Genomic DNA, 27,083 nt, shown 5'->3' with positions numbered 1-27,083 from the left:
AAAGAACCAGCTTTTAGTTTTATTGATCTTTGCTATTGTTTTCTTTGTTTCTATTTCATTTATTTCTGCTCTGATCTTTATGATTTCTTTTATTCTGCTAACTTTGGGTTTTGTTTGTTCTTTCTCTAGTTCCTTTAGGTGTAAGGTTAGATTGTTTATTTGAGATTTTTCTTGTTTCTTGAGGTAGGCTTGTATAGCTATAAACTTCCCTCTTAGAACTGCTTTTGCTGCATCCCATAGCTTTTGGTCCATCGTGTTTTCATTGTCATTTCTCTCTAGGTATTTTTTGATTTCCTCTTTGATTTCTTCAGTGATCTCTTGGTTATTTAGTAACGTATTGTTTAGCCTCCATGTGTTTGTGTTTTTTACATTTTTTTCCCTGTAATTCATTTCTAATCTCATAGGGTTGTGGTCAGAAAAGATGCTAGATATGATTTCAATTTTCTTAAATTTACTGTGGCTTGATTTGTGACCCAAGATGTGATCTATCCTGGAGAATGTTCCATGTGCACTTGAGAAGAAATTGTAATCTGCTGTTTTTGTATGGAATGTCCTATAAATATCAATTAAATCTACCTGGTCTATTGTGTCATTTAAAGCTTCTGTTTCCTTATTTATTTTCATTTTGGATGATCTGTCCATTGGTGTAAGTGAGGTGTTAAAATCCCCCACTATTATTGTATAACTGTCGATTTCCTCTTTTATAGCTGTTAGCAGTTGCCTTATGTATTGAGGTGCTCCTATGTTGGGTGCATATATATTTATAATTGTTATATCTTCTTCTTGGATTGATCCCTTGATCATTATGTAGTGTCCTTCCTTGTCTCTTGTAACATTCTTTATTTTAAAGTCTATTTTATCTGATATGAGTATTGCTACTCCAGCTTTCTTTTGATTTTCATTTGCATAGAATTTCTTTTTCCATCCCCTCACTTTCAGTGTGTATGTGTCCCTAGGTCTAAAGTGGGTCTCTTGTAGACAGCATATAGATGGGTCTTGTTTTTGTATCCATTAAGCAAGCCTGTGTCTTTTGGTTGGAGCATTTAATCCAGTCACGTTTAAGGTAATTATCGATATGTATGTTCCTATGACCATTTTCTTAATTGTTCTGGATTTCTTTTTGTAGGTCCTTTTCTTCTCTTGTGTTTCCCTCTTAGAGAAGTTCCTTTAGCATTTGTTGTAGAGCTGGTTTGATGGTGCTGAATTCTCTTAGCTTTTGCTTGTCTGTAAAGCTTTTGATTTCTCCATCGAATCTGTATGAGACCCTTGCCAGGTAGAGTAATCTTGGTTGTAGTTTCTTCCCTTTCATCTCTTCAGATATTTTCTCGGGTCCTTTCTCTCTGTCTTCTCCTCTGGGACCCCTATAATGCGAATGTTGTTGCGTTCAGTGTTGTCCCAGAGGTCTCTTAGGCTGTCTTCATTTCTTTTCATTCTTTTTTCTTTATTCTGTTCTGCAGCAGTGAATTCCACCATTCTGTCTTCCAGGTCACTTATGCGTTCTTCTGCCTCAGTTATTCTGCTATTGATTCCTTTTAGTGTAATTTTCATTTCAGTATTGTTCATCTCTGTTTGTTTGTTCTTTAATTCTTCTAGGTCTTTGTTAAACATTTCTTGCATTTTCTCGATCTTTGCCTCCATTCTTTTTCCAAGATCCTGGATCATCTTCACTATCATTATTCTGAATTCTTTTTCTGGAAGGTTGCCTATCTCCACTTCATTTAGTTGTTTTTCTGGGGTTTTACCTTGTTCCTTCATCTGGTACATAGCCCTCTGCCTTTTCATCTTGTCTATCTTTCTATGAATGTGGTTTTTGTTCCACAGGCTGTAGGACTGTAGTTCTTCTTGATTCTGCTGTCTGCCCTGTGGTGGATGAGGCTATCTAAGAGGCTTGTGCAAGTTTCCTGATAGGAGGGACTGGTGGTGGGTGAGCCAGTTCTCTTTACTCTTCTCAGTTTGCTCCACCTTTTCTTCAGTATGTTAATTTGTAAAAGTACAAGTTATGGTCAAAATTAAGAGTATTATTTGATGTTGTTTCCTGATTATCAATTATTTTGTCCTTTTCTGCCTTGTTTTGTATTTATATTATTAAAATCATCCATGTTATTCAATACTTATTTTTTTAATGTATCACGAAGAAAAACACTGATGGATTTAATAGACTTAAATTATAACATTCTCTATATTAAACAAGAGTGAAGAGTAAATGATAAGTGATAAACTTGGAGATATATTCCTAATATAAAGAGAAGATTATATCCCCAGTAGAGTTCTTGCCACACCAACAATACAAACGCCCAACAGGAATTGACCCCAAAAAAATGCCCCATAGAACAGAAAGGGTTATGACAACTTAAAGTCATCCATGTTACTTATTTTAAAATGTTATATATTATGGGAAATATAAAGAAATAGAAAAAATAATTTCTTTATATACTACATGTTCCAAAATTTCACTGTGGTTTACTCAGTAGGCTTCTTTGATCTGGAAATTCGTGTCTTTCAGCTCTGGGAAAGTATTTTATATTATTTTCTTAGATAACATGCTCCTTTTGGATTTTTTTTTCCTTTTTGTTTCTTTCTTTCTAAAACTCCTCAGACTCTATCTTTTTGGTCTCCTTTCTTGCAGAGTGTCACCACTTTATATCTAATCCTTTTATTGAATTTTCATGTTGGCTTCCATAATTTTAACTTCTTAAAGCTCTGTCTTATTCTTTCTTTACTTGCAACTATTCTTGTTTTATCTGTTTGAAGATACAAATTAAAAGTGTTCTTAAGAGTTTACTTGTTCCCAGAGATTAATTTAGGACAGTTATGGAGTCTCCTTAACACAAACACTATCACAATTGGGAATCCACTGAGGCTGTGAGTTTATCTGTGGCTGTAATTCTGCTACCTGCAAGATAAAACTTTAAGGTTAGTTTTAGATTATTTCAGCCTGAGGATGTAGGAAATAAGACATTCTTTTAGTAAAGTAAGATAAAGTCCCTGATTCCCTGACAAGTGACTTGAGCAAATATTTTAGGACTTTGAGCTTGTCATTCTTTTTTTTTTAAGCTCCCCATCACATATAGAAGCAACCAACTGGCCTTGCAGTCCTCGAATTCCTCACTTGCTCCTTGGACTTCCATGCCAGTGGCCAAAAGCATATGTCATTGTGCAGGGCACCTTCTGGTTGGGGACCACTTGCTCAAACCTCAGCTCTGTCCTCAGCAGCAGCAGGGAAGCCTGACTGGGCAAAGGGAAGGAGACAAGACATACGAACATTTTGTACCCTAGAACTCAGCATGGTCTGTCCACTCACACACCTAAGTGTGTTACTCCATCTCTCCTCTTGTTCCTCACTGTGTTTTAAGTTGATTTAGTAAACCATGTGATTTAAGTATTTCAGTTTGGCCTGTGAACCCTTCTATGCTGTGACCTCCAACATGGCTTGCCTGGTGATATAGTTGGAACCTGTCATTGCATTAAGGTAATTTCCCACGTGGCAGGCACAGACACCAAAGCCCAGACACTGATGTGACCAACCCTGGGTGCTGGATGCTAACTCTTGATCCTCTGGCACTGGTAACCCCAGAAAACCTTGTATAGCTGCTGCTACTGTTACCAAAAGAGGAGGTCCAGCTGCTTGCTGTTCAAAAGCCAATAAAGAGGCAAGGTTGGTGGAAAGGAAAGTTTGCTTTATCCTGGACGACAGCAACCAGTGGGAGGGCAGACTCCTGTCCAAAGGCTGACTCCCTCTCCCACTGACAATCAGTGGGCAAGAGCTTTTATAGATGGAGGGAGGGGACTACATGCAGAAACAGCACAGTCAGCTCTGACAGTCATCTTGAAATTGGTCATGCAGTGGTCTGAGCAGCGTCATTTTGATTGTTTTAAGTACAGTTAATCTTCACTTCCAGGGTTGGTTTCTTCCCATTTCCTTGAGGCCAATTCTTGGAATTGGGGCAGCTTATGTCATTGCTACAGTCTGGTCATCATGTAGTTAACGTCTTCCACCTGGTGGGGGTTTCAGTATCTCTAAGACAGCTCAGAGGATCTGGCTCAGAATATTATCTATAGTCCTTGAGAAGGAACTAAAGGTCCTTGACTATGCTTAATGACTAATATTATTTGGTCTCCTTTGACGGTTTTCCTTTGTTTCTGCATCTTCTCACTTCTCTGATTAAACGTATTCTTTGGCTAAAGTTTTTCCACAGACAAAAGGCAGGCAGAGGACATGGCAGGGAAGGACCATAGGGTCCTCTCCATTTCACTACCCTCCCAGCATGGGTCCCCTGAAATTCTTGCCTTCTGCATTGCTAGCTTAGGATTCAAGTGATGCTGGATCTGCTTTGTGGAGCCTAGCCCTGTGCTAGAAGGGAGGCAAGGAAGTGCGGGATCTGACTTCTAGAGTGAGAAGCATAGGAGGTGTTGAATTGATCTGGGCAGTCAAAAAAGAATAACGAATATTCCCTACAGTTGACCTGGTCTGCCATCCTTCTCTCTGCAGGTATGCAGACAGGGATAGATGGAAGGCTGGTTGCAACTATTAATCCTGGTTGTGCCTGGGAGGTGAGCTTTTACATTATTCATTGTTTTATTCTTTAGACTTGACCTTATTGTTTGGGAGGTGTGGTGTAAGGCCTAAAATTAAGGTCCACTATTATGTGCTGCCTTGACATCTGGGGAAAACTGGGATGGTCTTGAATGGCCTACTGTAAGTTCACCTCCTCACTCTGCTCCCACAGAAATGATCCCCTAGCAAACAATCCTCCTTATCATGGGGACCAGGCGCAGTTCCTGCTGATCCCCGAGTAGCGGGCTTCAGTGCCCTGCCAACCTGCAGAATTATTCAAACAAGCCACTCACATCCACCCATGGGAACCAGAGGGCACTTCATCCTCTTATCACTACAAAGCCTGCCTCTGACAACGCCTGGCTATTCACTCTGTTGTTGAGTATAGCCCCATGGAACCCTGTGTGACACATGGCATCCTCCCACCCCCCAGGGCTATGAGTATATGTGACTAATAAAGTGCTATCTGTCCAGTATCAGATGTCATGTGTTCTACTATCCCCATAACAGTTGGGCAGGAATCCCTCTCTCATCCAAGAGGTGAAGAGGAGACAATCAAAGCAGGAGGGAATATAAATCATAAATCTTTTTAGAACACCATTTAGACAGAATAAGTCAGGATCTCAAATGTCTTTACCCTTTGACTCAGTTCCAACAAATTACTCTGTAGAAATATTTGCGCAAGATCTCAGTGATAAAACACATAAGGATGTTCATTGCAGCATTATTTGTTATAGGATGAAAATGGAAGCAGCCTAAGTGTCTTGTCTATCAGTAGGGAATTGAATAAATAATTCCACACCATGCAATGTGGTGAAGTCATTAAAATTGAAGTGGTATATAATTTACAATAGCTACTCAAAATATGTCAGTGTTATGAGTTAACTACATAGCAACATCTTTATTTTAATCCCCTATCATTTCTCTATTCCCAAACTTGCTCTGCACCAACTATCTGATTTTATTGCCTAGAACTATTTGCATGAAAAATGCATTTTTTGACAAATAAAAGAAAGAAAATAAAATTTTGTTAGTGCCATGAATGTATTTCTTTCCCCTAAAGAGTAAATGGATTGGCATGATTAACCCCACTTGAAATATGAGAAAATTGAGATTGAGTAAAATTAATAATCCTGACATAAAATCACTGAGCACAGAGAAAGTACATCTTAAACATTTGTTGGATGAATGAGTAGATGATGGGTGGGTGGATGGGTGGATGACGCGTGGGTAGGTGGAGGGATGAATAAAGTTCCTAACTCCCATTTTTATGCACGTGTTACAAAGTTAGCTTATTAACTTAATGAGTATCTTTGGACCTGAATTTTCAAATGCAATAAGAACATATTAATAGATTTAAGGTGATATAAAAAGGTGCTAGTTAATATTTCTGTGGGATTTGCTTCCGTTCCTTACATCCCAAAGATTTCGGCCTGTTTCGTAAACCCAGCACTTGAAGCTACTTTGAATTTCTTATTCCTTAGGTTCCCCGGAAGGTGGCAGTATGGTGTAAGGACTAAGTACTCTAAGTTCAAATAGGATTCAACCATCATCCTCATCATTATCAATAAAATAATATTAATAACAAGGGACCTTATTTGCATCCTGCCATGATCCAAGTACAGTGTTCATTGTTTTCCAAGCATAAATGTATATTTAAATGTTTACAGTAAACAAACATAAGAGAAGTTTTCCCCTATTTCCAAATAAGATAATGTTGAACATACTTTACAATGAATTTTACACTTGACCTTATTTTTTTGGTAAATACAGTTGTGAAAATTGAGTTACAGACTCTTTCTTTTAAAAAAATTCTCCCCTTAATATGCACCTTTTCTGAAATTGGTCAAGACAATCAGGCACACTAAGGCAGCACATCCAGAAAGATAACCTCCCCCACTTTTTTTCTTTAGTTTGAAGTTTTAATGTCAAAATAACCCTTTCACGCAGACGTAGAGAATGGACTTGAGGATATGGGGAGGGGGAAGGGTAAGCTGGGACGAAGTGAGAGAGTGACACGGTCATACATACACTACCAAACGTAAAATAGATAGCTAGTGGGAAGCAGCCGCATAGCACAGGGAGATCAGCTCGGTGCTTTGTGACCACCTAGAGGGGTGGGATAGGGAGGCTGGGAGGGAGGGAGACGCAAGAGGGAGGGGATATGGGGATGTATGTATACGTATAGCTGATTCACTTTGTTATACAGCAGAAACTAACACACCATTGTAAAGCAATTATACTCCAATAAAGATGTTTAAAAAAAATAGCCCTTTCACAAAAATAAGGCAGCTTTATGCAGTTAAAACATTTGTTCTTTGTCAAAGGTTATGTTCATCTGTCCTCATCTGCTGTCACCACCTACATCTTCTTTAAAGATCAGTTTTTTCATTGTAGCGACAGCTACATGAGGCTCCTTGGCTACCCAGTTATGATTTACTGCCTAAATGTATAACACTGTCAAGAAAGAGCTCCACTGTGGTTTCACTTACATGCTGAGCTGGTCCTAGCGTTTTACGCAAATCTTGGCAGATCTTGGAGGGACAACACTGGTACTCGTCATCACAGTCCTTTTTGCTTTTGCCACACGTCCCATAGCCCCTGTCACGTTGTTTGCAGCACTTCGTCAGGGAAGAGATGCCAATGTTCAGATGAACACCAAACGGTGAAGAGCCACATCCCGTCGGTGGGGATGGTTTTTCATCACAACGTGGGAAAGGCTTAGATCCAGCACTGCATTTACACTGGCAGAGCCAGTCCTCTCCTCCCAGGAGGTCCAAGACTGCATTCAGGCAGTTGTCTATCTTGTGAACACCCTTCCGGTTGGCCTGCAGGGTAGACCTCCAGTCGGTGGCCTGGGCCTGCTCCTGGCACCTGAAAGTAGCGGTCAGGAGGAAGAGGAGGGAGGGAGAAAAGTCATTGGCGCCGCATGGGACCCCACGGGTCCCTGGAGCCGCGTCATAGGTGCAACTCCACGGAGCCCCCAGGATGCCCTCGGCAGCCTTGCTGAACCCGGGCTGAGTGGCTGCAACCAGCCCCATACCCATGTGTCCTTCCTGGCTGCGAGGCTGGTCCTAGCCGCCTTCACTGGGCTTCCACCTGGGAGGCGGGCCCATGTACAGTATTTCTAAATCTTGTCTCAGAATAAAACCAGAAAGAGCTGGAAACCTTGAATTCTTTTTTCCTGTTTTGATGATACAGCCAAATAAGGGAGGGATTGTGTTAGGTCAAGTTCTGTAGGTGGGGGCTGGGTGCTCGTGATTTGTTGGGGATGCTGCCAGGAGAGAGGGAGAGTGAGGAAAACAGGATAAGGCAGATGAAGGAGTTGAACAAAAATGTATATTCTTAGAACTTCCCTGGTGGTCCAATGGTTAAGACTCTGCGCTTCCACTGCAGGGGGCAGGGGGGGGATCTCTGGTCAGGGAACTGAGATCCCGCATGCCCTGCAGCATGGCCAAAAAATAAAAAATAAATTTAAAAAAAGAGGTAGGTTCAGCCAAAGTCAAACATCACCCTGATTCCAGGAGGAGCCCTGGAGCATAGGTGGTAACACAGAGTTGCTCCCACTCTGAGATAAGGGGCTGGCCTTTCGTACCCCCATCTCTAACAGTCATTAGCTGCAAGATGCTCCCTAAGGATGAGGATCATAACCTGCCAGAGCAGCTCTTGTTTAGATGAGGACAATTTTTTGAAGGAAAGGGCAGATGTGAGTGATAATGTAACAAAGCAGGGCCCCATGGGGCCTTCCCAGGACAGGCACCCTCACTTCATGTCCTCCACCCACCTCTTGTTTGTAGAAAAACTTTATCCTCCTAGGTCTTCCCTGAGTTCCAAAGTATATATTTAATCAGAGAAGTGAGAAAATGCAGAAAAAAAGGAAAAAAGTCAAGTGAGACAAAATAATAGTTTAGCCATTAAACAAAGCCAAGGACCTTTAGTTCCTCCTCAAGGGCTATAGATAATATTCTGTCCATGTCCTTTGAGCTGTTTTGCAGATACTGAAACCCCCACCAGATGGAAAGAAGTTAACTGTATGCTGCCCACAAGCATGTAGACCCCAGACCGGTTGGAACCAGAAGGTTGATGATGTTGACTCCCAATTACCTTTCACCACCAACCAATCAAAAGAATGTCCACAAGCTGATCACACCCTGCAACCTTCTCCCTCACCCTGTCTTTAAAAACCTTTCCCTGAAAGCCATCGTGGAGTTTAGGCCTTGGAGCTCTAGCTGCCTGGACTCCTTGCTTGGCGTCCTGCAATAAACCCTGCCTGCACTTTCCTTCACCACAACCTGGTGTCAGTAGATTGGCTTTACTACGAGTGGGCGAGCAGACCCAAGTTTGGTTCAGTAACAGTAAGAGCCATTGCACAACAGCTGGGAGATGAGTACATAAAGAAAAATCCTTGGGACTTCCCTGGTGGTCCAGTGGTTGAGACTTTGCCTTCCAATGCAGGGGGTGCAGGTTCAATCCCTGGTCAGGGACCTAAGATCCCACATGCCTCGCAGCCAGAAAACCAAAGCATAAAACAGAAGCAATGTTGTAACAAATTCTATAAAGACTTTAAAAATGGTCCACATCAAAAAAATCTTAAAAAAAAAAGAAAAATCCCTTAGTTCTTTGGGGGTGGGGGGAATACACTCATGACATTAACAAAATTTGATTTTTTTCCTTTATTTGTTTTATTTTAAAATATATTTTCATGGAACTAGTTCTATGTAGTAAGCCAGGAAATGGGGCCGGGGGAGGTACTAACATCATCCTGTACACCAACACTTAACATGAATTAAGCCTGAGTGACACCATAATCCTTGAGACTGTAAAGAATTAAGAATTACATGTAAGCTACTCACCCCTGGCTTTATCATGTGATGATGCAACATGGTTTATGGGAAATCATTATTTTGAACACTTTAAAATGAAGAGGAAGTGACATTCATATTCTGTATAGCAACTTTTGAGGCAGTGGGTAAACATAACCAGACAAAGTTTTGAGCACTGTAGTGAACACACCTGGTGCTCTGCCCAGATCCCATTCATCACTTTGCCTGTCAAGTTATGTACACACCCCACCCCCAGAGGCAACCCATAACCAATGACCGACTAAAACAGGGGGATGAAAGGCTTTGCCTCAAGATGGAGCATCTCCATGGTACCCACTCCAGAGCTCCCCCATGGAATTAGCTGAGACAACCCATATCCTCCCTAAAATAATCATGTGCATTCCAAACCCTTCTCCCCCTGCCCCCAATAAACCATGTACATCCCAACAATTACCCCCCAACAAATTATTTGCATGCTAACTGTTCCCCCCAACATATCATGTGCAGTCTAACTGTTACCCTCTAAAAAAATCATTTGCATGCCAACACTTACTCCTCCAACAAATTATGTCATCCCAACCCTTACTAACCCAACAAATCATGTGATCACAACCCTGCCTCTCAGACAAATCAAGTACATCCAAACCCTTACAAAAGCATGTGCATTCCCCAACAAAGCATGTGCATCTTAATTCCTACCTCAAGATCTGCTAAAAGGAGACTGGCCTAAGATAACCACATCATAAAGGAATTTCTATCCATTAGTAGAAGTTACTTTTGGAGCTATTGTGAAGGTTTCCTGGGAGGAAATATCTCTTCTCCATCTGGGAGTTGGAAGGGGAGCTAGAGTTAGAGAGAGAAAGGAAATTTCAGGTAGAGGGAACAGCGTGTGCAAAAACAAGACTCCATGAGAATGGGGACTTTTGTCTGTTCACTATTTTATCCCTTGGACCAAGAATGGAGCAGTGCCCTCTGGGGTGAGGCTGGAGATTGAGCCTGGACTCAGATGTGTAGATGCCCAGAGATTCCCATTGCGGAGAGCTGCTGGCCCCCACCACCAGGAGACCTCTCAGAAGCTAGTCTGTGACTTGAAGCAGTTGATAACTGCTCTAAGGGTTACCACAATGAATAAACAAAAAATCCTTGCCCTATGGATCTGGCATTCCAGTAGTGGAGAGAGACAATAAACAAAATGAAGTAAATAAGCAAACTGTTTTGTATATTAGAAGGTGGTGGGTACAATGAATAAAAATAATTGGGCAATGGGGATGGGGCGTGTGTGTGTGATTTTAGACAGGGCAGTCAGGGAAGGCCTCACTGACAAGGGGACACTTAGCCAATAACTTGAAATGAGGAAGTGAGCCATATGGTTACCTGAAGGTATCTGAGGAAAAGCATTTAGATACAGGGAACAGCAAGGGCAAAGGCCCAGAGGCAGGGCAGTGCCTGGCATCTCCAAGGAAAGACAAAGAGCCAATGTGGTCAAAGCAGAAAAAGTGAGGGGGAGTCTGGGAGGAAATGAGGGCAAGGATGTGACAGGAGCAGATCATGCAGGGCCCTACAGGCCACGGTGAGGAATTTGGCTTTTACTCTGAGTGATGTGGGAGTCACATGGGCTCTCAGCAGAGGAGGATCAGGATCCGACATGGATTTAACAGGATGACATGACCTCTGACCTCAGTAAAGCCTTGTTAAACATCACAACCTGGTTGAGATGAGCCAGGAGGAAGCAGAAGGAGTTTCTGAGTCTAGGGCATGAATGTCAGGGCTAGGAAGCAGCACAAGACAGTGACCTCATAGAGGTCAAAAGTAGCAAAGACAGCTACCTGGCAGTAAGGTGGAAGGTCTGGCATGTATGGATGGATGGATGGATTGGGGATGGACAGAAAGATAGGTGGGTGAGTGGATGGATGGAAAGGTAGGTGAGTGGGTGGGTGGATGGATGGATGGATGGATGGATGAATGGATGGATGGCTGGATAGAAAGGGCATCTGTAAGGTGGACCTGCAGGAAACTCTAAAAAAAATATTGAGGCACTTTTAGAGGGTCTGGTTTTCAGCAAGAAAGTCCCTTGAGTTTTATGCTGTAATAACTTGGTTATAAAAAGCTATTATAGGGGCTTCCTTGGTGGCACAGTGGTTAAGAATCCACCTTCCAATGTAGGAGACATGGGTTTGAGCCCTGGTCCAGGAAGATCCCACATGCCATGGAGCAACTAAGCCCTTGTGCCACAACTACTGAGCCTGCGCTCTAGAGCCCACGAGCCACAACTACTGAGCCCATGCACCACAACTACTGAAGCCCACGCATCTAGAGCCCGTGCTCCACAACAAGAGAAGCCACCACATTAGGAAGCCCGGGCACCACAACGAAGTTTAGCCCCCGCTCGCCGCAACTAGAGAAAGCCCACGTGTGGCAACGAAGACCCAATGCAGCCCCAAATAAATTAATTTTTTAAAAAAAGCTATTATAATCTCATCTTATCACAGGTAAAAAGCTAGGGATATTTGGTTTATACTTGTGTGCTCTACTGAGGAGTGTAAGGGTGGTAGAGAGCCAGCAATGGCTTCTGGTTCTCTTTTGGGTTCTTTTAATAAATGCTTCATCATCATACTGTTGGTAGACCAGAGAACAATACCGTGCAGATCTGGGTTCTCAGACTTGAGCATACATCAGAATCACCTGGAGAACCTGTTAAACACAACTTGCTGGGCCCCACCCCAGACCTTCTGGTTCATCAAATCTGGGGCAGAGCCTGAGAATCTGAATTTATAAGTTCCCAGGTGATGCTGAAGTTGCTGGTCCAGAGACCATACCTTGAGAACTAGTGATGTAGAGAAACATGGACACTGAAACATAAACTTTGATAGCTCTGTGTTGAAAGTAATTTTGAACATTCTGAATGTAAAGAAGATTCCAAAATATCTTAACTAACATATTTTCCACTTCTGTTTTCCTTTTCATATATGAGAAAGAGTGATATGTTGTAAAAGTTTTTCCCAAATAAATCTACAATAGCTTGTTCAATAAGGATAACATAAAAATTCTAAAGAATAAGAAGGCATTGTGTCATAGTTTGTTAGGTTCGGTGGTACATAAAATACGGGCGTACCTTAAAATTAATGATGCCTTAGGTTTGGTTACATACGGAATGCATAGAGAGGGGAGATGTTAACTCTACCTTGGGGTAGGGAAAGGGGCAGAGTAGGGCTCTGGGGGATCTACCTTGGGGGTCAAGCAGGGACATAGAAAAGAACGCACACATGGAGGACTTGGCCAGGGGCAGAGCAGTGGAGGAAAAAGGGAAATTCCTGGTGGAGGGGACCACACGGAGGCTGGACCATGCCTGAGCAAGTACTCAGGGCAGATGAGCAGCCTGAGGGAGAGGGGTGGGAGATGAGGCTGGTGAGGTGGACTGGGGCCAGAGTGAGTATGATTTATGTGCCTATGAAGCACATTTGGCCTGCAAAGTATCTGTGGGGCTGTGAGGCAGGTGTGTGCTGGGCTCAGATTCTTGTTTCAGAAAGTTTTCCCGGATGCAAGGTAGAGCATGGGATGTAAAGACAACCATTTAGGAGACTGTTGAAGTTATATCATATCAGAGATGCCTTAGGGACAGAAAAGTTGAATAATTTTCCCGAAGTCACACAGCTAATAAGTGCCCAAGCCAAGATCTGAAACTAGGCAGTCTGGTTCTAGAGCCAGGACTCTGCAATAACATTGGCCTGACCATTAGGTGGCACTGCCTGTCTTTCTTGATCAACTCTTGCCTCCAACTCTCACCCGCTCCCCACTTACCCCCTTCCCAGAGGGCCACTAGGAAGAAACAACAGGAAAGCCCAGTACATGGCTGCTGGGCCAGTGGGATGTTGAGAGCCCAACAGTCTTACTATGAAGGACTCATGGCCTTGTCCACCCCAATAAATGGCTAATTCCACCATGTTCCAACCACCCAAGGAGGTCCTTGTTCATCTTCTCTCATTCACACATTACTCTGCATCTCTCTCTGGAGTTGACTATACTTGGTGCCTCCACTTCTTCACCTCCCATTTTATCCTCGATCCACTTCATTCTGGCTTCCATCATCATCACCATCACCATCACCACCTTCACCACTATTATCACCACCATCATCACCTCCACTCCCATGATCTCTGCCACCACCTCCACTGTTTTCACCACCATCACCATCACCATAACCACCACCTTTATCACCACCAGCACCACCAGTACAATTGTCCCCACTGCCACCATCACCTCCACCACCACCTCTGCTAGCTTCACCAGCACCATCACCACCACCTACACCATCTTCATTACCACCATCATCCTCACCACTGGAACTACTCTTAGAATAGAACAACCTCCTTACTGCTCTGTCCTGTGAATATTTTTCAGTCTTAATTCAAGGTCTCTTTCCTTGGTCTTCCATGACACCATACTCTACTCATTTCCCCCCATCTGTCTGACCACGCTTGACCTGTCTCATCTATTAGCTGCTCCTCCACTCCCTGATTTTATTTTTATTTTTTTATATAAATTTATTGATTGATTTATGGCTGGGTTGGGTCTTCATTGCTGCACATGGGATTTCTCTAGTTGCGGTGAGCAGGCTTCTCATTGCAGTGGCTTCTCTTGTTGCAGAGCACGGGCTCTAGGTGCGTGGGCTTCAGTAGTTGTGGTGCGTGGGCTCAGTAGTTGTGGCGCATGAGCTTAGTTGCTCCACAGCATGTGGGATCTTCCTGGACCAGGGCTTGAACCCATGTCCCCTGCATTGGCAGGTGGATTCTTAACCACTGTGCCACCAGGGAAGTCCCTCCACTCCCTGATTTTAAATTACTTACTCAGGACTCTATTCTCACTCTATAATCTCTCTCTAAATGATTTAATCCATTATCATGGCTATAACTACCATCTATTGGCTGGAGGTGGGAGGGAAAAGACCTCTTTTTTATGATCTAGATTACATATACAATGTATATTGAAATCACCATACCTCAAAATCAACTTACCCAAAACTTAGTTTTATCTTTCCCCCAAAACCTGCTTTTCCTCCAATGTTCCCTTTCTCTGTAGTTCTACATAGAAAAGATTGTGTTAATTTTGTTCACTGCTATATCCCTAGAAAGTAGCACAGATCTTGTCACTCAATGAGATTTGTCTTAATAAATATTTGTTGACAGAGGCAATGACTCCCAAATCCTGCAATTGGTCTAGATAGCTCCAAATGACCAAATAATACATCACCTTCTACCAGACTTTGAGACTCCAGTCAGATCTGGTGAGTGCCATATTTTGAGGGGGAAGGGGGATCACAGATGTGTAAAAAATGACACTTTCAGAAACTTTAGATAACGATAGAGACACCGTAAATTCTGGCTTACCCAGCTCCAAACCACAGGGTTATTTAAAGTTTATTTTGATCCCACAGTCACTTCCTGCTCCTCAGACAATGTTCTGTAATTAAAGGGCATTCCTTTCCTAGGGTCAATTGATTCTGTGATCCCAAAGGCGATCAACAATAGCTAGGAAAACCTACTACCAAGGAAGCATCTGAAAACAAGTGAAGAAAAGGTAAAGAAAATAAACTAATGAAAAGCAGAACCATGGGTCTGATGGTGAAAGATGGAAGAAGTTCACTTTTCTGATAGTGGTTTCCTATGTCAGCTGACCTAAGATACATGTCAAGTCTCATGAGATTTCCTTGAGATAAGAAAAGTAGTCGAGAGGGAGCAGAGTAGGGAGCTTTGAGAGCTGACTGGCAAGGGTTACCTGCACACAGGAATGCAAGGGTCATCGCTTCTTCCGGGTATGTGTAACCTTAACCTACCCCATATCAGGGGCTACTTGGTTCAACAATTCGCTGTCTTTTCCTTCTCCTCTTTCTTCTGCTCTGCTTTGAACACTCTCCTTTCACCCTTGGGTTATGGTTTCCTTCCTCACCACCCTATTCGAAATACGCTCTCAAATATCCCTAAAATTGTCCTTATGGTCGAATCCAATGAGTTGTTCATCTCCCTCTTCACAGGTCTTGTTTTCTAACTGATATTCTCTCCTCCTTGATAACTTCTGTGACCTAGCACTGCCCTGATTTTCCTCTGCCTCTCTTGCTATTCTTTCTTTCTCCTCCTTTTGCCTTTTCCTGAATGTTAATAATAATAACCAAAATTTTCGAGCGCTCACTATGCACCTTGCATATTAATCCATTTAATCCTCATAATGGGCTCATAAGGTGGGTACTAATATTATTTCCACCTTACAGATGAGAAAACTGGAGCACAGAGATGTTATGTTACTCGTCCAAGGTCACACAGATTGTAAATGGCAGAACCAGGATTTGAATCCAAGCCTCCTGGCTTCAGATCTTTGTTAATATGCCTTTGGGTTTTTTCCTTCTCTTTTTCTGCTCTCTCTCCCTAGAGGAATCTTAAGATCCCGTGGCTTCAACAACCACCTCTGTGCAGGTGGCTCTCCAACTCTGAAATCCCTTCCATTCTCTGGCTCCAGATCAAATAACAATATCAATAGCCACAATATCAACCAAAGCTAACATATGTTGAGCACCTGGTATCAGGCTAAGATGTTCTATATTCATTATCGCACAGTACCTCCACATTACAGATGCAAAATGGCATCACAGAAATGGTGCTCAAAACCTCACAGTTATTTAGTTGCAGAGGTAGGTAATAGATCATAAAGTCTATCAAAATAATATAAGCTACTTGAAGGCAAACATCCCCTCACTTTTGCAGCCCCTTCTGCAACATCTTACATATAAGAGGTATCCAGTATATATCTGTGGAGTCAAATTTAAGTGAGAGAGCGTGCAATTTTTTATATATCAATTATGCCTCAGTAAAGCTAAAAAATTCTTGTAACGAGAGAAGCTCAAAAAAGATGTTTCCTGCTTTTGGGCAACTGCAGGCAGAGTCCTGGAAACTTCTGAGTTGGATTATTTGTGAATTTCGGTTATCCATGACCTCTCTGACCGCATCACTAGATGGAACAGACAGTGTAGAAGAATGAGTATCAGGTGAAGAATTTAAAAATAGAATTCTAGTGCAAATAAAATGATAATAGAGGCAGCTAGCATTTATGGAGTGATTTCAGCCAGACATTGTGCTTTACTCAATTCCCTCATTTATGTCATCACTCCAATCCCAGGAGGCAGGCAACGCTGTCACCCTGTTTCATATATGGAAACTTAGAGTAGTTTCCTGCTCAAATTTGCACAACTGGTGTCTGAGGTACTTTACCCCTGGTGACCTCTTTTCTCATTAACAAAAAGAGTCAGCTGATGATTTCTATAGCCTCTTAGAACTCTGGGATTCTGGCATGCCAATGACTCTTCGAGAACTCTAACTTAAGACTCATGCCCGTATTATTATTTTTTTTTTTTGACAAAGAAAACTTAATCATTTATTTGAAGATATTTATTACTTTATTTTAAACATTGCTAGGATTACAATCACTTTTTTTTTTCATCTCTTATGCAACTTCTTTTTTTCTTTTCATCTCTTATGCAACTTTTTTTTTTAAACATCTTTATTGAAGTATAATTGCTTTACAATGGTGTGTTAGTTTCTGCTTTATGACAAAGTGAATCAGTTATACATATACATATGTTCCCATATCTCTTCCCTCTTGCATCTCCCTCCCTCCCACCCTCCCTATCCCACTAGGTGGTCACAAAGCACCGAGCTGATCTCCCTGTGCTATCCGGCTGCTTCCCACTAGCTATCTATTTTACATTTGGTAGTGTATATATGTCCATGACACTCTCTCACCCTGTCACATCTCACCCCTCCCCCTCCCCATATCCTCAAGTCCATTCTCTAGTAGGTCTGTGTCTTTATTCCCGTCTTGCCACTAGGTTCTTCATGGCCTTTTTTTTTTTTTTTTCCTTAGATTCCATATATATGTGTTAGCATACTGTATTTGTTTTTCTCTTTCTGACTTACTTCACTCTGTATGACAGACTCTAACTCCATCCACCTCATTACAAATACCTCCATTTCATTTCTTTTTATGGCTGAGTAATATTCCATTGTATATATGTGCCACATCTTCTTTATCCATTCATCTGTCGATGGACATTTAGGTTGCTTCCATGTCCTGGCTATTGTAAATAGAGCTGCAATGAACATTTTGGTACATGACTCTTTTTGAACTATGGTTTTCTCAGGGTATATGCCCAGTAGTGGGATTGCTGGGTTGTATGGTAGTTCTATTTTTAGTTTTTTAAGGAACCTCCATACTGTTCTCCATAGTGGCTGTATCAATTTACATTCCCACCAACAGTGCAAGAGGGTTCCCTTTTCTCCACACCCTCTCCAGCATTTATTGTTTCTAGATTTTTTGATGATGGCCATTCTGACCAGTGTGAGATGACATCTCATTGTAGTTTTGATTTGCATTTCTCTAATGATTAATGATGTTGAGCATTCTTTCATGTGTCTGTTGGCAATGTGTATATCTTCTTTGGAGAAATGTCTATTTAGGTCTTCTGCCCATTTTTGGATTGGGTTGTTCGTTTTTTTGTTATTGAGCTGCATGAGCTGCTTGTAAATCTTGGAGATTAATCCTTTGTCAGTTGCTTCATTTGCAAATATTTTCTCCCATTCTGATGGTTGTCTTTTGGTCTTGTTTATGGTTTCCTTTGCTGTGCAAAAGCTTTTAAGTTTCATTAGGTCCCATTTGTTTATTTGTGTTCTTATTTCCATTTCTCTAGGAGCTGGGTCAAAAAGAATCTTGCTGTGATGTATGTCATAGAGTGTTCTGCCTATGTTTTCCTCTAAGAGTTTGATAGTGTCTGGCCTTACACTTAGGTCTTTAATCCATTTTGAGTTTATTTTTGTGCATGGTGTCAGGGAGTGTTCTAATTTCATACTTTTACATGTATCTGTCCAATTTTCCCAGCACCACTTATTGAAGAGGCTGTCTTTTCTCCACTGTATATGCTTGCCTCCTTTATCAAAGATAAGGTGACCATATGTGCATGGGTTTATCTCTGGGCTTTCTATCCTGTTCCATTTATCTATATTTCTGTTTTTGTGCCAGTACCAAACTGTCTTGATTACTGTAGCTTTGTAATATAGTCTGAAGTCAGGGAGCCTGATTCCCCCAGCTCCATTTTTCATTCTCAAGATTGCTTTGGCTATTCGGGGTCTTTTGTGTTTCCATACAAATTGGGAAATTTTTTATTCTAGTTCTGTGAAAAATGCCAGTGGTAGTTTGATAGGGATTGCATTGAATCTGTAGATTGCTTTGGGTAGTAGAGTCATTTTCACAATGTTGATTCTTCCAATCCAAGAACATGGTATATCTCTCCATCTATTTGTATCATCTTTAATTTCTTTCATCAGTGTCTTATAATTTTCTGCATACAGGTCTTTTGTCTCCTTAGATAGGTTTATTCCTAGATATTTTATTCTTTTTGTTGTCATGCCCGTATTATTGAGCACAAGATTGCTGGCTGGGCTGGAAGGACACCTTGAAGACTAGTCTTGAGGAAATGTGATGGTACCCAGACTGCCTGAGTTTTAGGAACCAGGAAGTACCTTTCAGCCATATGTTTTACTAGCTGCCTCTGCAAGCTATAGTCATCATTGGGGCAGCTGTAATGTTAGAGTAGCTGCTACAAATTAATCATTATACAAAAGTAAGAAAAAGGGAAATTTAAATGTATTAAGAAATATTCCAGGATTCTGCCATTAAGCGTTTCACATCCCAGCTGAGAATATATTCATTTGACCACCAAAAATATTCAAAATGCTCCATGAAAGCAGTTGCATAAGTAATTGATCACGGGACAGACCTGGCAACTTCTTTGGAGAAGAATAATAGCCTGGGAGGAGGAATAACAGCCCTCACCAAAGATGTCAACATCCCCCGAAACGTGTGGGTATGTTACCTCACATATACAGGGGAGGTAAAAATTCTCCTCTACCATCTTACAGTCTCTAGCTGGGAATAAGAATTAAATTGACATAAGACAGATTAATAGGAGAGAAGCATACACATTTAATTAAATTTTAACATGTACATGGGAGCCTTCACAAGAAAATGAAGACCCAAAGAAGTGACTAGAGCACAAAATTTTTTACCTTTTAGACAAAGAAATGATAAATGTGTGAGGAAACAAGACAGACAAAGGGATTGGGGCTAGATGCAATAAATTGTGAGGAAGTGACTAGGAGATACAGAGGAGGGGAAAGTATTGGAAGATAGAGTTATTTTAGTAAGTTTGTTTGTACATATCTGTTTCAAGGTCCATTCACAGTCTCTGGGAGTAAAGATGCTCTTCTCATCCTGGTACAGGGAGGGCATCTTTCTTGTGGGAAATTATGGCCAGTTTTTAGGTAGAAAAGGGTAGGTCATAAAGCTCTTCCTGCATCTTCTGCCTCTCAATTGCCTCCAGCTCAAAATAAAGAATATGCCAAAGTGGAATATTTTGGGGTGGCATGTCCTGAACCCCATCACATGGTCAAAGGGACTTTGCAGATGTGCTAAAGATCTTGAGATGAGCAGATTATCCTGGATTATACTGGTGGGTCCAATATAATCACAAGGGTCCTCATCAGAGGGAGGCAAGAGACCAGAAAGGAGAGAAGATGCTATGCCACTGGCTTTGAAGATGGACCAAGGGGCCGTGAGCCAAGGAAGGTGGGCAGCCTCTAAAAGCTGCAAAAAGCAAGGAGATGGATTCTCCCCTAGAGCTTCCAAATCAGCCCTACTAACACCTTGATTTTAGCCCAATTAGAGTGATTTTTATTTTATTTTATTTATTTATTTATTTATTTATTTATTTATTTATTTATTTATTTGGCTGTGTTGGGTCTTCGCTTCCATGCAAGGGCCTTCTCCAGTTGCGGCAAGTGGGGGCCACTCTTCATCGCGGTGCGCGGGCCTCTCACTATCGTGGCCTCTCTTGTTGCGGAGCACAGTCTCCAGACGCGCAGGCTCAGTAGCTGTGGCTCACGGGCCCAGTTGCTCCGCGGCATGTGGGATCTTCCCAGACCAGGGCTCGAACCCGTGTCCCCTGCATTAGCAGGCAGATTCTCAACCACTGCGCCACCAGGGAAGCCAATGAGAGTGATTTTTGACAGAACTGAATTTTCTACGGAATTGTAAGGGAATATATTTCTGTTATTTTAAGCCACTAAATTCACTTAATTTTTTACAGCAGCAATCAGAAACTCATACAGGGAGGGAGACCCAGTAAGTGTTAGTACTGCCCTCCCTTCCACTCTAAAAGGGCCACTGCTAGCCCATAGGATTTTCTCCCAAATCCTGCAATTAGTCTGGATTGCCCCAAATGACCAAGTTAGCATATCACACCCTCTACTGAACTTTGAGACCCTAATCAAATCTAGGGAGCAGCATCTTCTGGAGAAAGGGCACCCCTTCCTCAAGTCACTATCACAATAAACTGCCAACTTAGGGTGTACAATCTGAACACCTCCACTTTGCATGCAGCACTGTGTGGGATTTCTGAAAGGGAGATCATGTGGGGTGGTAGGTTAGCAGCAGGAACCCAGAGCCTGGTTTAATCTCAGCTCTGCCACTGGACTAGCTCTGGGAAATGGAGCAAGTTACTCAACCTCTCTGTGCCTCTGTTTCTTAACCTGCACAATGAGGTTAATGCTAATGGTATTCACCTTTTTTTTTTTTAACATCTTTGTTGGAGTAGAATTGCTTTACAAGAGTGTGTTAGCTTCTGCTTACAACAAAGTGAATCAGTTATACATATATATATATCCCCATATCTCTTCCCCCTTGGGTCTCCCTCCCTCCCACCCTCCCTATCCCACCCCTCTAGGTGGTCACATAGCACCGAGCTGATCTCCCTGTGCTATACGCTGCTTCCCACTAGCTATCTATTTTACATTTGGTAGTGTATATATGTCCATGCCACTCTCTGACTTCGTCCCAGCTTACCCTTCCCCCTCCCTGTGTCCTCAAGTCCATTCTCTAGTAGGTCTGCATCTTTATTCCTGTTTTGCCCCTAGGTTCTTCATGACCTTTTTTTTTTTTAGATTCCATATATATATGCTAGCATACGGTATTTGTTTTTCTCTTTCTTACTTACTTCACTCTGTATGACAGACTCTAGGTCCATCCATCTCACTACAAATAACTTAATTTCGTTTCTTTTTATGGCTGAGTAATATTCCATTGTATATATGCGCCACATCTTCTTTATCCATCCATCTGTCGATGGACACTTAGGTTGCTTCCATGTCCTGGCTATTGTAAATAGAGCCACAGTGAACATTGTGGTACATGACTCTTTTTGAACTATGGTTTTCTCAGGGTATATGCCCAGTAGTGGGATTGCTGGGTTGTATGGTAGTTCTATTTTTAGTTTTTTAAGGAACCTCCATACTGTTCTCCATAGTGGCTGTATCAATTTACATTCCCACCAACAGTGCAAGAGGGTTCCCTTTTCTCCACACCCTCTCCAGCATTTATTGTTTGTAGATTTTTTGATGATGGCCATTCAGACCAGTGTGAGATGATATCTCATTGTAGTTTTGATTTGCATTTCTCTAATGCTTAATGATGTTGAGTATTCTTTCATGTGTTTGTTGGCAATGTATATATCTTCTTTGGAGAAATGTCTATTTAGGTCTTCTGCCCATTTTTGGATTGGGTTGTTTGTTTTTTTGATATTGAGCTGCATGAGCTGCTTGTAAATTTTGGAGATTAATCCTTTGTCAGTTGCGTTATTTGCAAATATTTTCTCCCATTCTGATGGTTGTCTTTTTGTCTTGTTTATGGTTTCCTTTGCTGTGCAAAAGCTTTTAAGTTTCAATAGGTCCCATTTGTTTATTTTTGTTTTTGTTTCCATTTCTCTAGGAGGTGGGTCAAAAAGGATCTTGCTGTGATTTATGTCATAGAGTGTTCTGCCTATGTTTTCCTCTAAGAGTTTGATAGTGTCTGGCCTCCAATTTGAGTTTATTTTTGTGTACGGTGTTAGGGAGTAATGATGAAAAAACTGCAAGTGAGATTAAGAAAACACTCCCATTTACCATTGTAACAAAAAGAATAAAATACCTAGGAATAAACCTACCAAAGGAGACAAAAGACCTGTATGCAGAAAATTATAAGACACTGATGAAAGGAATTAAAGATGGTACAAAAAGATGGAGAGATATACCATGTTCTTGGATTGGAAGAATCAACATTGTGAAAATAACTCTACTACCCAAAGCAATCTACAGACTCAATGCAATCCCTATCAAACTACCACTGGCATTTTTCACAGAACTAAAACAAAAAATTTCACAATTTGTATGGAAACACAAAAGACGCTGAATAGCCAAAGCAATCTTGAGAATGAAAAATGGAGCTGGAGGAATCAGGCTCCCTGACTTCAGACTATACTACAAAGCTACAGTAATCAAGACAGTATGGTACTGGCACAAAAACAGAAATATAGATCAATAGAACAGGAGAGAAAGCCCAGAGATAAACCCACGCACATATGGTCATCTTATCTTTAATAATGGAGGCAAGAATATACTATGGAGAAAAGACAGCCTCTTCAATAAGTGGTGCTGGAAAAACTGGACAGCTACATGTAAAAGAATGAAATTAGAGCACCTTCTTTTTTTTTTATTCCACATGTTTTTATTTTAAAATAAAGGACAAAAAATACATCATATTATTTTACATATACTTACAAAATAGTTTTCTGCAGATATTATTGCTTTTATTGTTTGATTGAGTGTGATTCATTTTTAAAAGTTCTCACATTTCTGCCCAAGGCAGTGTTTGGCTCACAGCAGTCACTCTTTCTATATATTTGAAATATTTTATGGGAATTAAAAACTTAAGAATTTATGTCATTTGAGTTCTCTTTCTCATGAATATTTTAATGATCTGATTTAGTAACCCCTTGACACTAAGATCACTCATTTTTTTAAAAGCTATATATTAGATTTTTCTAGTTTATAATATAAAATAATTTAGATTAGAATGTGTAAATCATTGTATAATTTCAATATTTCCAACTATAGATACTATGGAAATAGCAGTCACAATCAGCTTTCTGGTTTTGTTTTTCTTTGTTTTGTTTACCCTTTAAACTTTTTATCTTATATTGGAGTATAGTCGATTAACAATGTTGTGATAGTTTCAAGTGCACAGCAAAGCGACTCAGCCATTCATAAACATGTATCCATTCTCCCCCTAACTCTCCTAGTTTATAATATAAATTCAACTAAAATATCATTAAAACAAGCAGAAGCCATAATTTGGTGGCTCAGAAAAAAATAATTTTGAAGTTGAAGTTAATAAATGCCAAACATAAATTTTTCCCTGCTAAAAATAACACTAGAGACAGTACAAAGAATATTATAGGATGACGGCTGAATGACTTTTAAGCTTTTAAAAGAGTCTCAGTGATGCAATTTTAGTTATGTTGGAAAGTATTTTTATTCTTTATAAACCAGCTATTATTCCTTATGTCTAAATTCCTGGTTGAGAGAAGAAAACATTTGTATATGTCTCTAAACTGGGTCATTTCTATATTTTGCAATTCTCTGTTTTAAAAAATTGCAATTAAAAGGAAAAGTCAGAAATATAACCTGAAGAGCAGGAAAGATGAAATGTTTAATGCTGTTCCCTAGAGTTTGTCTTCCCAAATTGTCCCTCCAGTTCATAATTCTTTCATGAGGATTTTGAACGTTCATATGTTTATTATTAAACATTATTTCAGGGGACAGTAATTTAATTACTATCATGAGTATAATTTTTCAATATACTATTTTTTATTTCAGAATCTTTTGCAAAGCATTGTTTAAAACGGTGCACGCCAACGAAGTCTCCCACCTCCTTAGCAACTAGATACTCTCAAAATTACTTCCAAAAGCCAAAATCTGCCAGTAGATATTTGCTAAACATTAATTTTTCTAGTATTCACCTTCTAAAGTTGTTAGAAAGCTGAAGTATGTTCATGTACCTAAAATGTTTAGAACAATGCCTGACATGTGGTAAGAGCTCAATTGCTCTTGGATATTGTGGAGGCTGCCCTTAGAACCTTGCCCAATTTCCCCCACCCAGGAAATCCTCTCCCCAAGACCGGAGTCTCTCTCTTCAAGAGAAATTTCACTGGTGTGTTCATAGGCAGGATGGAGGGGTGTTTGCATCACAGGGCGTGCCGCATTTTAATCCAAAAATTCCCATCTCCTCCAAGTCTTGCTTCACAGACACCAGCCACCACATCTTCTGAACCTCCCCAAGGAAGCCAAGACATTCCCCCCCCCACACTTCACCAAACTCTCAGCCTCGAGCCCTCCAATCCCAGTCCTTTACCCACAGGAATCAAAGTTTACCAGCTCCACCAAACTAGTCCACCCTCCCCCAACCTGTCATCCAACTTGGTAAACAGAGACCTTCCATGACCAGGACCCACTTTCTTTTTTTATTTTGGCTTTATTGAGGTGTAATTGATATACCAAAAAATTGCACACATTTAATGCATACATCTTGATGAGTTTGGACATAAGCATACACCATACACCCATGATATCATCCCCACAATCAAGATATTAAGCATATTTATCACTTCCAAAGTGTTCATTATTTGTGGAAATGTTTCTCTTTTTCTTCTTTCTTTTTTTGTAAAATGATTAACATGAGATCTATCCTTTTAACGTATTTTGAAGTATACAACACCAAGTTGTTAAACGTATTTGCTATGTTTTACAGCAGATCTCTAGGACGTATTAATCTTGTATAGCAAAAACTGTATACCCATTGGAAAAGAATGCCCTGGTACCACCATTCTAGTCTCTTCTTCTGTGAGTTTGACTACTTTTCATGCAAGAGAAATCATACAGTATTTGTCCTTCTGTGTCTGGTTTAATTTCACTTAGCATAATGTCCTCTAGATTCATCTATGTTGCTGTAAATGGCAAGACTGCCTTATTTTTTAAGGTTGAATAACATTCCATTGTGTATATATATATATACCACATTTTTTATCCATTCATCTGCAGGACCCACTTTCTTAGGGGGTAACAAATGTTGCAAATAAGATTACTAGTCACTGGACCTGTGCACACTAGAAGAGCCACATTGGTTGTTCATATTGAAATGTTTCCACACCATGTGTAAATAATTGTTTCCCAGAATCAGCTCCCAGGACACTACTGCCAGCCCAGACCCTTCCCTGGGACCCCATCGACTGCCTCACAATTCAGCGGCTGAAAGATTAACACCTGCTGCCTCAGAGAGGGTCTCCAATGTCCATTCTGATTGGCTGGTTCCTGAACATACCAGTTGTTAAATATTTTGTATATTGTATTTGCAAGTGGCAAACTATTCTAGACATTAGTATGTTATAAGAGAATGAAAAGAAGGTAAGGAGAGAACTAACAATCAGAGTGGTGTAAGATTTATTAAGAAAGGAAGAGAAAAGCCACCCATCTATCCAGCACCTTCAGGTCTTTGCAGAAGCAGGAACATGGCTGATGATACCACCAGATGTTAGAAAGGTTTGGGGAAGAAAAAAATAGCACTTTAGCAGCCACAGTAGAAGTAGCCTTCACATAGAGGCAGTCTTCATTTTTCAAAAAGGCAGAAACAATACTTCCCCTCCAAGACTGTTTCTGGAATTTTGCCTATCCTCCATCAAGAGGAAGACTCTGGTTCTGGTCCACTTGAATCTGGGTGGACATGTGACTTGCTTGTAACCAAGAGAATACGGTGGAATGGAGCTGCATGACCTCCTGGACTGGATCTTGAGAGGAGATATAGCCTGGTTGGCCAGAACACTCATGCTTAGAGCTCTGAAGTGTCATGGAAGCTGCCTGACCAAGGCTGACATGATGGGAGGAAGCCCAAACTGCCCTAGGCCCTGAGACTACATGAAGCCATGTCCAGCCAGTTCCCAGATGCTCCAGCCCCATCACTGTCTAACAACAACTGTATAAGAAGCTCCAAGTCAGAACTATTCAGCTGAGCCTTTCCCAGATTCCCAAATGATAGAAACCACAAGAGGTAATAAAATGAATGTCTACATTTTGTGATAGTTGTTATTTAGCAATAGATAACTGATACCCGGCCCTTGGAGAACATCCTAGAATCTTTCCTCAATCATTTCATGTCTCCCTTCTGCTTCCCTGTTCCAGGACTCTGCTTTCTGCTAAGCTTGTCAGGAGTCATGGCTCAGAAAACCAAAGGTGAGTGCTTAAAGCCTGACTTTTTCATAGCCAGAGATCAGGGAGGGTGTAGACCAATAATGCACCTGGGACCACTCACATCCTCCAACAAGACAGAGGAAGGGGGCTACTTCTGGGAACAGAAATGGGGCAGGTTTACTCCTGTAATTCTTTTTAAGTCATCATTTCATCAAATTTGGGTATATTTTAAGTTTTCTTTTTTTTTTATTTTACTGTTGTCTATTTATTTGTTTTTAGTAACCACAGCATGAACAAGATAGAGGTAGAACAGTGAATAAAACACACCAAGTCTCATGAAGTAAACATTCTGGTGGGGAGAGACAGAGCATGATGATAATCATTTCATTCCAGTCACAAGCAAGTCAACAAAAAATGAGCAAGTTCATTTCAGGTTAACTTTAATCCCTTGGCGATCTCACTAGATTCTGAATCAGCAAGCCTAGGGTGGAGCCTGAGATTCTACATTTCTAGCTAAAAGCTAGGGATGCATTCTGAGTTGCCAGGCTCTGCACA

The 27,083-nt window shown here is 41.0% G+C and overlaps 1 protein-coding gene and 1 pseudogene across 8 annotated transcripts in view; one reads left to right on the top strand and one right to left on the bottom strand.

Moving 5' to 3' along the window:
- Positions 1 to 27,083, top strand: part of ADGRE3 (adhesion G protein-coupled receptor E3) — a 130,438-nt gene that overhangs the window by 70,640 nt on the left and 32,715 nt on the right. For 4 of the 7 annotated variants that reach the window (XM_082380572.1, XM_082380573.1, XM_082380575.1 and 1 more), the window contains exon 1: positions 22,337 to 26,570. In XM_082380572.1, the coding sequence (XP_082236698.1) occupies positions 26,492 to 26,570 (79 nt within the window). In that variant the 5' untranslated portion in view covers positions 22,337 to 26,491. Of the gene's footprint in view, positions 1 to 10,659; positions 15,188 to 22,336; positions 26,571 to 27,083 lie in introns of those variants that run through there. The other 3 variants (XM_082380570.1, XM_082380571.1, XM_082380574.1) reach the window with 3 other exon arrangements.
- LOC309623582 (group XIIA secretory phospholipase A2 pseudogene) lies at positions 1,563 to 10,657 on the bottom strand (annotated as a pseudogene). The gene has a single exon. The product of its transcript is annotated as a group XIIA secretory phospholipase A2 pseudogene (transcript).

This window comes from Balaenoptera borealis (assembly GCF_965194805.1).
Source record: "Balaenoptera borealis genome assembly, chromosome: 2".
NCBI lineage: Eukaryota > Metazoa > Chordata > Mammalia > Artiodactyla > Balaenopteridae > Balaenoptera > Balaenoptera borealis.
The sequence above is the reverse complement of the archived record's forward strand: the minus strand, read 5'-3'. Positions and strand labels throughout refer to the sequence as shown.